The 16,678-nt window shown below is 43.2% G+C and overlaps 1 protein-coding gene across 1 annotated transcript in view; it reads left to right on the top strand.

Annotated features, from left to right (window-relative positions):
* COL6A5 (collagen type VI alpha 5 chain) overlaps positions 1-16,678 on the top strand; it is a 161,995-nt gene that overhangs the window by 72,353 nt on the left and 72,964 nt on the right. The window contains exons 21-31 of the mRNA XM_055416595.2: positions 222-257; positions 715-777; positions 3,711-3,773; positions 4,783-4,845; positions 6,660-6,722; positions 8,135-8,185; positions 8,487-8,522; positions 10,414-10,476; positions 13,069-13,131; positions 15,562-15,597; positions 15,718-15,754. Of these exons, the coding sequence (XP_055272570.2) occupies positions 222-257; positions 715-777; positions 3,711-3,773; positions 4,783-4,845; positions 6,660-6,722; positions 8,135-8,185; positions 8,487-8,522; positions 10,414-10,476; positions 13,069-13,131; positions 15,562-15,597; positions 15,718-15,754 (574 nt within the window). The remainder of the gene's footprint in view (positions 1-221; positions 258-714; positions 778-3,710; positions 3,774-4,782; positions 4,846-6,659; positions 6,723-8,134; positions 8,186-8,486; positions 8,523-10,413; positions 10,477-13,068; positions 13,132-15,561; positions 15,598-15,717; positions 15,755-16,678) is intronic.

The following is a 16,678-nucleotide window of genomic DNA, read 5'->3' as shown; positions in this document are numbered from 1 at the left end:
GAGTCTGTAATGACTTTTAGATTGGTTTGCAATCAATCCCCCAAATGTTAGTTAGTAATTAAGAGTCTGGTGTGTAAGCTTGTCTTTGGAGAGTGGCTTGGGGAAGTCGTTTCTGCAAGCTGCCCATTACTCTGTCTGTCAGGAGCAAGAGAGGTTGGATTGCCTCTAAGGAGCCTCTGTCTAGACACCCACTCACTAACCCTCTGTCTTTTCTGGTCCAGGGAAGAGAAGGCCAGAGGGGAGTCCAGGGTGCCTTGGTGAGTAGCCTTTCTTTCCTGTCCTCTACGGGAGAGGGGGGCCAATGAGCTCGCATTTAAGGGTGCTGCAGGAAGTGCAGAGCGCTGGACACGAGCCCTACCAACCGGTGGATCCAGTGTCCATCACTTAGGCTGCCAGACACAGGACAGACCTAAAGTAAGGCGAGCCTCCTTCATGAACACCTCAGAGACAGGGGACCTATGCATTTCTGCAGACTCTGCTGTTCACACTCCCTGGGCTTCAACTGCAAGACAGTGAAATTCTGTCTTAGAGTAAGCAATGACCTGGAGTTCAATCCTTAGACAGCATGCAAGAGTACAACCCTAGCCAAGAGGGGCACGATCCAAGTCAGACCAGACAGTTCGAGGTACCATGCCATGGAGCATTGGTACTATGAGGGGAAAACCTATGTGGAAACCATGTGAAGAGAATTAACACTGAGAATTCATCCATCAGGGGGCACCGGGCATGCCTGGACCTCAAGGTGATTCAGGCGCTGAAGGATTACAAGGCTCACAGGTGTGTTGGAATATTTATAATTCTGATAATAATGCTGCTCTTCTGATGGAAAGATGTAGTTCTGTATAAAAATAAAAAAAGTTGCCCCTACCCTTCTCCACGGTACGTGTCTCAGGGATTCTGCATTTCTCATTGCGGGTAGATGACTCTGCCCATTTTTGCAGCTCTTTGATGAGGAAAGCTTGCTCTTGTGTGGACCTGGCATCATGTCTGCATTTTAATCATAATGAATTATTGAGACCTTAACACTTTGTCACCAGTCAGTATCTGGATCAACCAGTTGATTTTACTTAAGTGAGGTCCTGCACACAGACTCCCATAAAGGGAAGTTAGAAGTGGGCAACTGTTATTCGCCTCTTCTGAAGCTAGCTCTCCGAGGGGGGACAGACAGTGCTTCCAGAATATCGCCAATCGGGCTCCATTTGAGGCATCTGCATTTTCTCTTGGTCATATCATTAGTGATAGAGGCATTGGAATTGCAGCATCTTTTTCCATGTCAGAAATATGTCAGGGTCACCCGAGAGAGTGGCTTTAACACAAGGGGTGTTGGCCACCTTGCTATTCTTTGCAACTCTGCATTCAAATGAGTATATCTTTCCTTTCCTCCTTTGCCTTTTGCTTCTCTTCTTTCTCAGCTATTTGTAAGGCCTCCTCCGACAACCATTTTGCCTTTTTGCATTTCTTTTTCTTGGGGATGGTCTTGATCACTGCCTCCTGTACAATGTCATGAACCAAGATGATCACTCATGTAGAGCCAGACACACGGGAATGCGAAGTCAAGTGGGCCTTTGGAAGCATCACTACGAATGAAGCTAGTGAAGCTGATGGTATTCCAGTTGAACTATTTCAAATTCTAAAAGATGATGCTGTGAAAATGCTGTACTCAATATGCCAGCAAATTTGGAAAACAGCAGTGGCCACAGGACTGGAAAAGGTCAGTTTTCATTCCAATCCCAAAGAAGAGCAATGCCAAAAAATGTTCAAACTACAGTACAGTTTCACTCATCTCACATGCTAGCAAAGTAATGCTCAAAATTCTCCAGGCCAGCACATGAAATTCAACAGTACATGAACCGTGAACTTCCAGATGTTCAAGCTGGATTTAGAAAAGGCAGAGGAACCAGAGATCAAATAGCCAACATCTGCTGGATCATCAAAAAAGCAAGAGATTTCCAGAAAAAACATCTACTTCTGCTTTATTGATTATGCCAAAGCCTTTGATTATGTAGATCACAACAAACTATGGAAAATTCTTGAAGAGATGGGATTATCAGACCACCCTACCTGTCTCCTGAGAAATCTGTATGCAGGTTAAGAAGCAACAGTTAGAACCGGAGGTAGAACAACCGACTTGTTCCAAACTAGGAAAGGTGTACATCAAAGCTGTATATTGTCACCCTGCTTATTTAACTTATATGCAGAGTACATCATGCAAAATGCCAGGCTGGATGAAGCACAAGCTGGATTCAAGATTTCTGGGAGAAACATCAATAACCTCAGATATGCAGATGACACCACCCTTATGGCAGAAAGTGAAGAAGAACTAAACAACCTCTTGATGAAAGTGAAAGAGGAGAGTGAAAAAGCTGGCTTAAGATTCAGCATTCAAAAAACTAAAGTCATGGCATCTGGTACCATCACTGCATGGCAAATAGACGGGGAAACAATGGAAACAGTGTCAGACTTTATTTTCTTGGGCTCCAAGATCACTGCAGATGGTGACTGCAGCTGTGAAATTAAAAGATGCTTGCTCCTTGGAGGAAAAGCTATAAGCAAGCTAGACAGCGTATTAAAAAGCAGAAACGTTACTTTGCCAACAAAGGTCTGTCTAGTCAAAGCTATGGTTTTTCCAGTAGTCATGTATGGATGTGACAGTTGGACCATAAAGAAAGCTGAGCGCCGAAAAACTGATGCTTTTGAACTGTGTGTTGGGGAAGACTTGTTGGATGGCAAGGAGATCCAGCCAGTCAATCCTAAAGGAAATCAGTTCTGAATATTCATTGGAAGGACTGAGGCTGAAGCTGAAACTCCAATACTTTGGCCACCTCATGCAAAGAGCCTACTCATTTGAAAAGACCCTAATGCTGGGAAAGATTGAGGGCAGGAGGAGAAGGGGACAACAGAGGATGAGATGGTTGGATGGCCTCACTAACTCGATGGACGTATTTGAGCAAGCTCCGGGAGTTGGTGATGGATAGGGAGGCCTGGCGTGCTGCAGTCCAGGGGGTTGCAAAGAGTCAGACATGACAGCCAGCTTAAGTCCATCCTCAGCTTTTGTAGGGAGAGGAGTGATGTTACCTCAGCCTCTCCAGGGTTCCTCTGATGCTCAGGCCGTGAACCAAGATGAGCCAGGGGCTCTGACCACCATTTGCCCTGAGCAGCTAAAGCATCTTACAGCTGCTGTTTTGGTGATGAGAAGCTACACCAGCGCCTCTAGCTTTCCCTTCTGTGCGAGAGAACCCTATGAGAACCAAACAGTTGATGGGAAATATGGCAGCTAATATGTTTTCATCCCTCTGCTGGAGATCTGTGAACATGTCCTTCTGTGCTAACTTAGAACAATTTGCTTTCTCCTTTGCACATTGAAGTTCTTTGGCCCAATAACTTGCCACATCAAAGCAGTCCATCTGCCTATTTTTTGTGTCTCGCTTCCTTCTTTTGTGGGTTTTATTTCTTCTTTAAGTCTCTTTTCCATTTCTACCCGTTACAGAGGGATAAGGTCTTATACCCAGGCAGGGAATTTCTTCATAAGAGCTGCTCCACCGAGTCTGGATCTCCCAGCACCTTCTCTTCCGAGACAAGCTTAATCACGGTGTTAAACTGCGTGAAGGGCTGTACTGGTGCTTTTCCATGCATGTCTTCCAAGAGCAGTAGCGAAGAAAGTCACTTTTCATTGACTTCATTGCATTGTGCTTCTTTTGTTACCACCTAAGGGATTAAGTGGACCTCCGGGCAGGAAAGGAGAGAAAGGAAACGAGGGACACAGAGGACCTCAGGTGCGTGACTAAGGTGGTCTTGTCAGTGGCCTCCAACCTTCCTTCTCCTCTTGCTTTGAAAATATCTTCGCATAGAGATTATTTTATATTATCTGGATGTGGAGTGTTTCATTTGAGGATGAATTTGGGACAAACTGGGGAAAAAATACTTAGCAGAGCTCAGATTCCTTGTTCGTTCCCCCTTCTCCTTCCCTGGGTTTTGATTTGGAAAGCACAGACCTACTTCAGCTGCCTGAAGAAAGCCTTTAGGAGAGTGCGCATCGTGCTGACTCAGGAACGTTTACAAACCTGATACACTATTCAGGCTTTTCTAACTTTCGAAAATTATCTGTGCCATGCCTATCTCCATTGATGAGAGATATTTGAAACGGACTCTACAAAGATCGCTTGCTACCCAAATTTATTTGATTCCAAAGTTCAGCTTTGAATTCACCCCCTGAAGCTACTTGGTTCCTGAGTTTCTGATGGTGAATAATGAGAGCGTGGATGGTAAGAGATTCATATGAAAAACGTTCTGAATCTGTTCACTTTTTCAGTGCAGATGGCGAGAGTCTAGAAGGCAAGGGATACCTGTGTTTGCTCAGTGATCTTCCCAGCATGTTTGTGAGAGACCTTTTGGCCCCCTTTGCAGATTCGGAACACACTCAGCATCCTTTTCACATATGTGGGTGGCACAGAGCCCAAAAGTGGCAAGGACAAACGCAATGTCTTGTTCTAACAAGATCAGTTCATTACAGAGTTGCCACATTCAGAAATAATGTGTGTTGTGTCTAGGGTGCCATTTTAATTTCTCACTAAGGCCCCATTTGGACTAGCCACATCCCTGTAAATGAAGACTTGGGCTCCTTTAACCAGGACTGAAGCCCAAGTCGTCTGGTTTCAGGTTGGGTCTCTTCTTAAGCAAGAATCAAGAAGTCGGTAAAAATGACACAAAGAAAAGCCAATCTATTCTGACAGAGTTTGCATGAATTGCGGCAGTGCCAGCATCTCTGTTTCCTGTTTCTTTCAGGGTGCTCCTGGACCAGTGGGAGATAAAGGGAGTGTTGGAAGTCCTGGTCTTCCGGGGAAAAAGGTAAATTCCTGCGGATTTCAAATGCTGAGAAAAGAGGATCTCTATTTTTTTTACTTTCATGTTAATTCTTCACATGGTCCAGGCGCCATCAGCCACTCACCCAACTTCTGCAACAGGTTATTTCCCTCCCTCTGTGAAATTGCCTCGTTTCACTAGGAGGGACGTGGTTCACTCGCCCATCATAAAGCAGCTCTGACAAACTCAACTCCCTGGTCTTCTGAATGCATCAAGGCACTTGTGGCAGAGTTGGCCAGGGACGTGGGGGATGTCAGAATTCAAATCTGTTCATACACGCAGTCCTCTGTCTTACTCAGCCTGCCTTCTTGGAAGTGTCCTTACTGGAGATCCCTGGAGAACAGACCACTAGCCTGTTCGGAATCCCACTCCCCTGCTCAAAACCTTTCAGAGGCTTCCTCCTCCAGGGCGGCTTCAGGGACCTAAGATCCGTTCAGTCATACAGGGGCCTCACTTAGAAGGCACGTGTGCTTGGCTTCGTGCTCTGCTTTCACCGTCTGGAAGGTCTTTGCATTTGGGTTCAGGGTCCATGCTTCCATTTGGGTCCCAGAAATTATGTCACTGGTCCTAACTCCCCAGTGGCCCTTAGGAAAATCTCCAAACTTTCCAGTAGCTTCAGATCAGTTCAGTTCAGTCGGTCAGTCATGTCTGACTCTTTGTGACCCGATGGACTGCAGCACGCCTGGCCTCCCTGTCCATCACCAACTCCCGGAGTTCACTCAAACTCATGTCCATTGAGTCAGTGATGCCATCCAACCATCTCATCCTCTGGCATCCCCTTCTCCTTCTGCCCACAATCTTTCCCAGTATCAGGGTCTTTTCAAATGAGTCAGTTCTTCACATCAGGTGGCTAAAGTATTGGAGCTTCAACTTCAGCATCAGTCCTTCCAATGAATATTCAGAACTGATTTCCCCTAGAATGGACTGGTTGGATCTCCTTGCAGTCCAAGGGACTCTCAAGAGTCTTCTCCAGCACCACAGTTCAAAAGCATCAATTCTTTTGATCAGCTTTCTTCACAGTCCAACTCTCACATCCATACATGACCACGGGAAAAACCATAGCCTTGGCTAGACAGACCTTTGTTGACGAAGTAATGTCTCTGCTTTGTAATGTGCTGTCTAGGCTGGTCCTGTAGCCTGGAAGGCTCTTTGACTGCATTTAATTCTGAAGCTTCCTCCCTCAGCTTGCTCCTGTGTGTCTGCCCCAGCTTTTCGCTTTCCCTTCCCTTCTCCATACTCATCCCTCCCTCGGTGCTTCTTCCAGCTCATACAACTCACACTTTACTCAGCGTCCCCGTTTCCCTCCTTTAGGCAGCCAACCTGCCAACTCCCCCAGGTCTGACTTAGAGTCCCCTTCTCTCTGCTGCCATGGCACCCTGAACTTCATCACGTGGTGTAGAATCGCCAAACTGTCTCTCTTTCTAACCAAAGTATTCTTGATGAGGGCAGAACCATGTCAGCTGTGTTCAACAGTTCTTTTCCAGGACAGTAAATAATTGTTGGATGCGTGAATAAATCAGCAAATGAGTTCGCTCTCCCTGGAGTCAATTTTCCACTCTTTCTGGCTCCATTAGTCCATCTAGGGTTGGGAAAGCAGTGCTGAGTCCAGTCCTGGGCTCTGCTGGTGTTTCCTACTTGCCTTTGGGAAGATCATCCTTTGTTTCCTACACTCCCTTTCCTTCCCGAGCACCGGACCCTCACGGAGCACAGAGTGTCCCCAGCGAACAGACAGAATGTCCTATGGTGGAAGCCAGGCTTGATTTTTACTGATCTGAAGCTCTTCTTGCCTCACTCACTAGGGGGAACCTGGGATTCCTGGAGGTCCAGGGCCAGCGGGGCAAGTTGGACAGCGAGGAAAGCAGGTACGAGGCTTAAGGACCCTCACCCTTTCTCAGTTCCAAGGGCTCAGTAAAGGGAGGAGGGCTGATACTATCGATTCAGCAGCTGGGTCCTGAAGATGTTTGGGGCCTCCGAGGAAGATGTGAGGACATCCCTCTGGCTCCCGGCAGCCTTCATTCTGCAGCTGGTCTGTCTGCTGAAACAAGGGGAGAACAGCTGTTAACACGGAAAGCGGAATGCAGAGAGAATATGCAACCGCTATGGCCTTGTCAGTTGCAAGTCAGGACTGCCAGTTTCTCTTGAGTTCCTGCAAAACTCCAGAGTGATGAGGGGAGTAGGATCAAGAAACAGGGTATCTGTTTTAGTCTCTCCGGCTGGACCAGGATCTCAGTAGTTCACTGAGCCACCAATATAGGAAAAATTAAGAAAACATTATTTTTCTTCTCAGAAATAATGTTTATTAAAATGTTGCACGTTGATATTGTAGAAAGTTGGGTAAGCGTAAAACATGGGAAATGGGGAAGAAAAATTACCCATAATCCCACCATTTTGAAATATGTAACATTAATATCCTGGGATACCAAAAAACCTTCTATTTTTCCCTATTAACACTGTATCATGAGCATATTTCCAAGTCATTACATTTTCCTTCAGTGTTGCTTTTAATAGCTTCAAAATATTCTATTGAATGTATGTACGTTAACTCATTTGGCCGATTTCTTATTACTGGATATTCAGTTTACTTCCAGTTTTTCACTGTCTTAGATAGCACAGCAATGAATATTCTTGTATGTAACTAAGTTTTTGGATGAAGCCATAGTTAATTTCTACATAGAAATTTCTAGAAGTAGCATAGCTAGGTCGAGGAATATATACATATTTAATTAAGGCTTTAAAACCTATTGCAGGATGCCCTTAGGAAAATTCAAACGAGGCATGAATTTTTGTTATTCAGGAAAAGTATTCACTTCAGGGCATACAAACCAACCATTGTCACTGTTCTTTTTTTTCTTCATCTTTACCAATTTTATCTCATTACTGTTTCAAATTGCATTTCTTTGGTTACTAGTGAGGATAACAATTTTGCATATGTTTATTGGCCATTTATAATTCTTCTTTGAGGAATTCCTTACCCAGTGTTCTTTGGACTAGCTCTTAATTTTCCAGGAAAGTAACTACTACTGATCTGTCAGTCTAAATGGCCATCCCTCTGCCTCCTGCAATGTCTGAAAAGCTAAGCTGGCCTGTGAAGTACCAGGGCCATACCAGGAAGTGCAGAAAACTAAGCAACATGCATATTTTAAGAGTTCACGGTTGTCAGGCCCCCTCCACCTGAAAGTCCTCAGGGCTTTGCTCCCAACACCATAATCTCCCCAGCATAAGTTACAATTGATTTTCACTCTTAAGAAACTGAAATAAACTGATATGTTCACAGGGTGATTATGGCATCCCAGGCTATGGTCCTACTGGACGAAAAGGAGTCAAGGTAAATATGGAAAACAATTATTTCTTTAATTGGTGAAAGTGTTAGTCTGTCACTTGTGTCCAACTCTTTGTGACCCCATGGACTGTAGCCCACCAGCTCCTCTATCCATGCAATTCTCCAGGCAAGAATACTGGAGTGGGTTGCCATTCCTTTCTCCAGGGAATCTTCCTGACCCAGGGATCAAACCCAGGTCTCCTGTATTGCAGGCATATTCTTAACCATCAAACTTAATAATAGAAGAAATGGTTATACTGCAGAAATGGTATGTTGATTTATTTATGTTCTCTGCTGAAAATTGCAGGGTCCACGAGGATTCCCTGGAGATATGGGCCAAAAGGTATGGTGCACATGAACTTGTCAAACTTACCGTGATCTTGACCTTCTACATGAGACGATAAGTCAGTGGATCTGAATGAAACAGGAAAGAAAAAGCAGGATAATTGATTGCCTGAGCTTCATGAAAAAAAGGACCATACTTAACTCCTGTGAATCCTTAAATTGGAAAAGATGGCCTTCACTGCCTGATATTCCTTGTCTTGAAACCCTACCTCTAGGTACCCTCTCAAGTTCACTCCTTTGTCTTTTTCTTGATTTCTCTACCCTGGTGATCTCATGCAAAACTCTTGGCTTCTGCTCTTGTTCTTTGCCCTTCATTATCATGGCTTCATTTCCTCTTACCTGAAAGATTATGAGTCTTTTCATTGGTTTCCTACTTTCAAATTTAACCTGTCTCAGTTAGTTCAAAACACTACTGTCACCTGATCTTTTTCCAAGGTATAGCTTTGTTATGTTACTTTCTTGATAAAACATCTTCTAGAATTCCTCATTGCCTGCCAGCCTGAATTGACCGTCAAGGGCTGCAACCAGACGTCCCTTCCATTTCAACCAGAGTAGCTCAGGTTATATGTGTTCTATACACTGGAATTCTGTGATAAGATTTCTTTTAAAAATCTTACAAATGAACTTATTTACAAAATAAACCTACAGACACAGAAAACAAAGGGGAAAGTTAGGGAGGGATAAATTAGGAGTTTGGGATTAATATACACACTCTGCTGCTGCTGCTGCTACTAAGTTGCTTCAGTCATGTCAGACTCTGTGCGACCCCATAGACGGCAGCCCACCAGGCTCTCCCGTCCCTGGGATTCTCCAGGCAAGAATACTGGAGTGGATTGCCATTTCCTTCTCCAATGCATGAAAGTGAAAAGTGAAAGTGAAGTCACTCAGTCGTGTCCGACTCTTAGCGACCCCACGGACTGCAGCCTACCAGGCTCCTCCGTCCATGGGATTCTCCACACTTTACTATATATAAAATAGATAACCAACTGTATAGTACAGGAAACTATACTTAATATTTTGTAAAAATTTTTAAGGAAAAATAATCTGAAAAAGAATATATATATGTGTGTGTGTGTGTGTATAACTGAATCACTCTGCTGCACACCTGAAACTAACATTGTAAATCACCTATATGTCAATAAAAATCAAGTAAATAATAAAATTATCCTGTCTAGAAGAGTGGCTTCCAATCATTGATGGAAAATATGGGTGAAAGAATAGAATGTCTGAGCTAATTGACTCAACCTCAGTATAGGAAAATAGCCAAGTTTTGAGTCTCCTTAAAAGTGCTTTTAACTGATGAATTACCAAAGGAGATTCTTTCCTAGGTGGAGAAGGGTACAAGAAGGGGCTATATAGGTAACTTTTAGGGTAGGAGTTCTCAATGTAAAGGACCAATTTTCTAATTTGCTGATAAAGAGAAAATTAGCATATTTCAGTTTATAGATAAATGTGAAATTAGCTTATTGATTAAGTGCTAAATTAGTTTTCCACTCAAGTCAGAATAAATTTGTTTTTCCCTTTAACTTTTTGAGAAACAACTCAGGAATTTAGGAAGTAATTCATTGTTTAGTACTTTATAAAGTCAGTACCCTATATGTTTTCCTTGATTTTCAAGCAATTCTCTTTAGGTATTTTTAGTCACTGGTGGAATAGCCATTGGACTGATATTTATGCATAAATATTTGTGCTCTCAGACAATTAAAATAGTTTGGGGAATATCTAAGTGTATCATTTAGACTTAGTTCTAATGATAAGAGGAGATACATTTAATGTTTAGCATGTGATATAGTTACAAAATCAATTAGGTTTTGGTTTGGAGAGAATTATTTTCATTTTTTTCTTAGCAAGCATTTTAACATCTTGATGTCTTATATTTGAATATTTAGGGTGATGCTGGTGATCCTGGAATTCCTGGGGAACCTGGGCCCAAAGGATTTAGGGGATTAACAGTAAGTGGTCTATAACTGCAGAAATAAGAAATATTTCTTTGAAGATTCTGGCTTTTATGTTATAATTATATATGTGGATTGTCAATCCAATCCAGGGTCATCTTAAATGCCACTTCCTAGCTGTGTAATCTTCAACACAACTTTTCAGGGTCACTATTGCTGTAAGATGAGAGTTAAACTTAATGACACCCAAAGTCATTTTGAGCTCCAAAATTCTATGGTTGCATAGTCTGAACTATTTTAAGTTTTGCAGATTGATAACAAGCTGTTCCAATAAATGCCAGTGTCTTCCAGTCTTTTCTAAGACATATATTAAAGCCCAGAATATTAACCTTGAGAGTGGAAATCTTCCACTGTGAAGTAGCTGACATCTTTCCACTGTGTCCTGGAGCGTTTTCTGACAATTCTGGTTCCTAGAGCCATGGTCACTTGAGGTGTTCATTTTAGGGGAGTCTGTTGAGATGTTCTAATAGCAAAGTGCAGAGTGTTATAGTTATTGAAAAACAAAATGCTGAGAAAAGCATCCTTTCATTTTAAAATTGAGTGTTATATCAATGGTCATTAGCATTGTGAAAGAGATACAATTCAGTAGATCCAATTTACATCTGGCTGGATATTTTTCTATTTCTATTTCTATTTCCATTACCTTGAATTATGGGGAATGATACAGCCAACCCATGTCCTAATGTATGTGGGGAATTATTTTTCTTGTTTGATCCTTTGCAGATGGCAGGTTTTTATTAGATCTCCACATGCTCTAGTATATTTGCTTTCTAAAATGCTAATTCTAGCTTATGATTGATTTAGATTTAAATTCACAGCCAGTGCCAGAGCAAAGGATGTCACTAGATGAAGAGGCTAGGAAGCAAATGGATGTTTACCAATTATTAAGCATGTCTATTTAAAGAGCCTCTTGATGAAAGTGAAAGAGAGGACTTAAAAAGTTGGCTTAAAACTCAGCACTCAAAAAACTAAAATCATGGCATCCAGTCCCATCACTTCATGGCAAATAGATGGGGAAACAATGGAAATAGTGACAGACTTTATTTTTGGGGGCTCCAAACTCACTGCAGATGGTGACTGCAGCCATGAATTTAAAAGATGCTTATTCCTTGGAGGAAAAGCCATGACCAACCTAGGCAGCTTATTAAAAAGCAGAGACATTACTTTGCTGACAAAGATCCGTATAGTCAAAGCTATGGTTTTTCCAGTAGTCATGTGTGGATATGAGAGTTGGACCATAAAGAAAGCTGAGCGCCAAAGAATTGATGCTTTTGAACTGCGTTGTTAGAGAAGACTCTTGAGAGTCCCCTGGACTGCAAAGAGATCAAACCAGTGAATCCTATAGGAAATCAGTCCTGAATATTCATTGGAAGGACTGATGCTGAAGCTCCAATACTTTGGCCACCTGATGAGAAGAACTGATTCATTGGAAAAGACCCCGATGCTGGCAAAGATTGGAGGTGGGAGGAGAAGGAGACGACAGATAATGAAATGGTTGGATGGCGTCACTGACTCAATGGACATGAGTTTGAGCAAGCTCCAGGAGTTGGTGATGGCGTGCTGCGATTCATGGGGTTGCAGAGAGTCAGACACGACTGAGTGACTGAACTGAACTGAACAAGAATGGCTATTTAGAATTAAAGATAAAAATTATAGAATCATCTCAATAAATGATGAAAAAACATTTGACAAAATTCAGCATCTTTTCTGTATTATAACTCAACAAATTAGGTACAGAAGGAACATGCTGCTGCTGCTGCTAAGTCACTTCAGTCATGTCCGAATCTGTGCAACCCCATAGATGGCAGCCCACCAGGCTCCGCCATCCCTGGGATTCTCCAGGCAAGAACACTGGAGTGGGTTGCCATTTCCTTCTCCAATGTGTGAAAATGAAAAATGAAAGTGAAGTCGCTCAGTCTTGTCCAACTAGTAGCGGCCCCATGGACTGTAGCCCACCAGGCTCCTCTGTCCATGGGATTTTCTAGGCAAGAGTACTGGAGTGGCTTGCCATTGCCTTCTCCGTAGAAGGAACATACATCAACATAATAAAGGTCACATATGAAAAATCCACAACTAACATCACACTCGACAATGGAAGATTGAGAACTTTCCTGCTGGGACCAGGCACAAGACAAAGGTGTACACTTTCTCTACCCTATTCGACATAGTACTGGAAGTCCTAGCTAGAGGGATTACACAAGAAAAGGAAATAAAAGTCATCCTAATGAGAAGGGAAGAAGTAGAAGTGTCTTTTTGCAGTGATATGATCTTATAGATAGAAAACCTTAAAGACTTCATCAAAAAGCTGTTAGAACTAATAAAGTCAGTAAAGTTGCACGATACAAAATCAGCATATAAAAATAAGTTGTATTTCTATACACTAACAATGAACTATTGGAAAAAATTATTTTTTCTCTGAATTCTATGAGTAAAAAGGATGGCTATTTATATTAAAAGTGAGGAACATGCTTGACCTGAATTATTGTTTGCTTCATCTAAATTTTTTAAAGCAATTATAAGGTCTCATTAAGGCTGAGGGAGTCCCCACGGATGGAGGATGTGGAAACTCATGTATATTTCTACCTGCAGCTCACGGTAGGCCTGAAAGGTGAAGAAGGCTCTCCTGGACGCCAAGGCCCCCCTGGACGGAGAGTGAGTACACTCATGAGAGCTAAGTAGTGTGCGACTTCCTAGGATGCCCAATAGAATGGGCACAGACCTTAAAGTCAGAAACACTGGGTTCAAGTCCAAGTTCTGTTTCTTGCTGCCTGGGTGCCCTTGGATGGGTCCCTGGGTCTATTAGTTTCCTTCTAAGATGGTAATGACTTGTCCTGTTTGAACCACCTCCAAAGGTAGCTGCTGTGAGGATCAGATAATCAAATGTGAATGCTCTTTGTAAACTATAAAATTTCAATACAAATATGAGCTGTGACTGTTAATTTTTACTGAAGTTTTAAAACAGGGATAGAATTGCGTAAGCTTCATTAAGCTGTCCTGACAAGTTGATCAGTTTCCCAAGCCACTGTTGTTACCTTCCTGAACTCATGATTTAGATGCTAAAGCGATAAGGAAATAAAATTGCAACTTTCCTCTGTGATTGAATTACAAGAGATTCGGTTACCTCTAGAAGCGTTCCTGAGCAGAGCCAGGCGCGTCTCTCACTGGCAAGATATCCACATGTCTATTGTAGCACCTTCTGTGTTACTGTGACGGAGAAGGCAATGGCAAGCCACTCCAGTACTCTTGCCTAGAAAATCCCACGGATGGAGGAGCCTGGTGGGCTGCAGTCTGTGGGGTCGCTAAGGGTCGGACACGACTGAGCGACTTCACTTTCACTTTTCACTTTCACACATTGGAGAAGGAAATGGCAACCCACTCCAGTGTTCTTGCCTGGAGAATCCCAGGGAAGGGGGAGCCTGGTAGGCTTCCGTCTATGGGGTCACACAGAGTCGGACACGACTGAAGTGACTTAGCAGCAGCAGCAGCAGTGTTACTGTGATGACGTATTAACCTGTCTCTCCCCTCCTAAACAGAACAGTCAAGTAGGAGCTAAACGGTGCCAGTGCCCGTGTTTTGTGTGTGAGGTGCAGAAAACAGTGCGTAAGGAGAGGAGAAATTGCTTCTCTTGTTTTGTGCAGTGTGACTGTTTTCTGACTACCTGGAGGTTCTATAACTTGCCACTTTATAAAGAAAACAAAAACATGGATCTTCTGTGGAAAACTGAGTCTGTAATAGAATAAGAATCAACTAGAGTAAAGGATACTCTGGTACAATCTTTCCTTTCTTTTGCATGAAGGAACTAGTGACTATTCTTAGTCACATGGGTGAGAATCTAGTTCCTGGGTCAATCTGGACTGGTCTCCTTTCCAGATTCTGTAGCTTGCCCTGGGGGTCCCACATCTTCCTGCTCTTGTGTTTGGCCATGCTGGTCTAGACTGTGGCTTCTCTTGTCTCAGACCTGTGGCCCTTAGCTTCTCCTGAAGAAGCTGCTCCAAGTTATTCTTAAACTCAGTCTTTTGGGACCTACTCTCTACCGTCTGATCTTCTGTAGGATGTGGGCGTCTGTCCTGTTCATTAGTTGGAAACTGCTCCTCCTTCTGTTTAAATGGCTGTGCATTCTTTGCTGTTTTCTGCTGTTACTTGTAAAGGGAAGAATGAGACTCTGCAACTTTTAGTGAGATGCGTATTTTCTGATTTGGATCAGGAAGAGAATGTGCCCGCAGAGGGTAAAATCATGGATGCCATCACAGTTCTGGTTAACAGTAGCAGCACACGGAGAGGCACCTCAGCACTCAGCAGATGTTTAGCTGTTCATTGGATGGATGGGTGGATGGATAGATGGACGGATGCTCAAGTTGTCATTTAGAAAGAAGTTCTTACACTGACATCAGTAGTTGAGCTGCTGGCGGGAGAGTCAGTGAAATCATATAGCAGTCATGAACATGTGATAACACTTTCTGAAGCCAGCATCCTAGCTTTCACTAGCTGCCCAAAGGGATTCATATGTGCAAACACAAGAACCAAATGCCAAGAAGAAGGCTGATCTCATAAAAGGAATAAAAGAGAAAAAGCGAAAAATCCACAGCGTCAAGAAAGGCGGCTGGGTGTGTTTGGGGGCCTTCCTTGACTCATCTCACCCAGGTATCTGCACTCCTTCCATCCAGCACCTTGCAGGATGTACGGGTTAGTGTGCACGCTATCCTATGTAGTGTCCATTTGGCTATGTAATTGCCTTTTTCACAAATGGGGTGGCTGTGTGCCGCTGCCAGGAGTTTGAATATACTTCAGTATATGTCTCTCCTTCATGCTGTTCCTTGGGAAGCTTACTGTTTATATTTTTAAGTATTCTTACAAGAAATGCCTTCTAAATGTTCTATCTGCGGTACATATATCTTTAAGAAATACTTTTGTTTCTTTCCTTCTTGTCGTCCTAGAAAAATCATTCAGTTCAGTGTAGGTAGATATTAGCTTAATTGATGAAACGCTGAAACAAAAAGGTTTATACTCTTGGTGTATGTGAGGAAATAGCGTTGACGACTCCAGTTCTTCTACTGATAACTTGCTCTGTGTTTGTTTTCCTAGGGCCCTAAAGGGATGGCAGGGCAGCCCGTATATTCTGTACGTATCTCATTATTCACACATACACAAAATGCAACCCGTTGCCTGGGAAATGAATATGGCCACTTGGAAATCCCCGTGCTCATGTTTCTTTTTTTCTCTCTCCTTTTCCACGTACAGCAATGTGATCTAATCCAGTTCATGCGGGATCATAGTCGTGAGTATCTGAGTGTGTCTTACGGCATCGGTGATTGGTGAGGGCACTCGGGACGAAAGCCATGTGGGGATGCAGAATCAGTAGGCTGGACTTGCTGGTAGAGAAGCCTTATGTCCTTGGCGGCAGGCTTGCTCTGAGGGCCTGCTGTGGGAACAGCTCATGACAAAGGTGGAAGGGAAAGACATATGCCTTAGCTCAGAGGTGTACTTTCTAGAGGGAGGGAAAACACGCCTGTGAGATATGATGTGACCAACTCAAAAGGTGTGTGATTTAGCTCACACTGGTATAGCAGTTATGTATAGGGGTGACCATGGCGGTTTGAGGTTACATATATGCTGTTGCTGTTCGGTTGCTCAGTCGTGTCCCGGGTCCGACTCTTTGCAGCCCAGTGGACTGAGGCCCACCAGGCCCCTCTGTCCATGGGATTTCCCAGGCGAGAATACTGGAGTGGGTTGTCAGTTCCTTCTCCAGGGGATCTCCCTGATCCAGAAGTTAAATCCAAGTCTCCTGCATTGGCAGGCAGATTCTTTCCCACTGAGCCACCAGGGAAGCCCTGATATGTACACACACACACACACAAACATAGAAACACTCTGGAAACAAATATGAGAAGAGAAATTGGGAAAATGTAGCCATGTATTATGTTAGGATGATAGACTTTTAGGTGGTTTTTCTTTCTTTGTGTTTCCATTGTGGTTTATAATCATGCCATACAGTCACAACCAGAAGAATGGAAACCCCGAGAGACTTACTGAAGGAGATTAGATAAAAAATGTAGTCATTGAAGGTGTATGGCCAGGAAAGACCAACAACAGAATCCAGTTTAAAATTCTGTAAGGCCAGATGGGGAGAGGTTTGGTACCACCGTGGATGAGCAGGCAGAGGAATAACTCTGAAGAACACAGATTGGTAGGAAGAGGTGAT

Source organism: Moschus berezovskii, chromosome 1 (assembly GCF_049115385.1).
Source record: "Moschus berezovskii isolate FMDL1 chromosome 1, NW_MosBer_1.0, whole genome shotgun sequence".
In the NCBI taxonomy this organism is placed as follows: domain Eukaryota; kingdom Metazoa; phylum Chordata; class Mammalia; order Artiodactyla; family Moschidae; genus Moschus; species Moschus berezovskii.
Note: the sequence above shows the minus strand (reverse complement) of the source record. Positions and strands in the feature narration are given on the sequence as shown.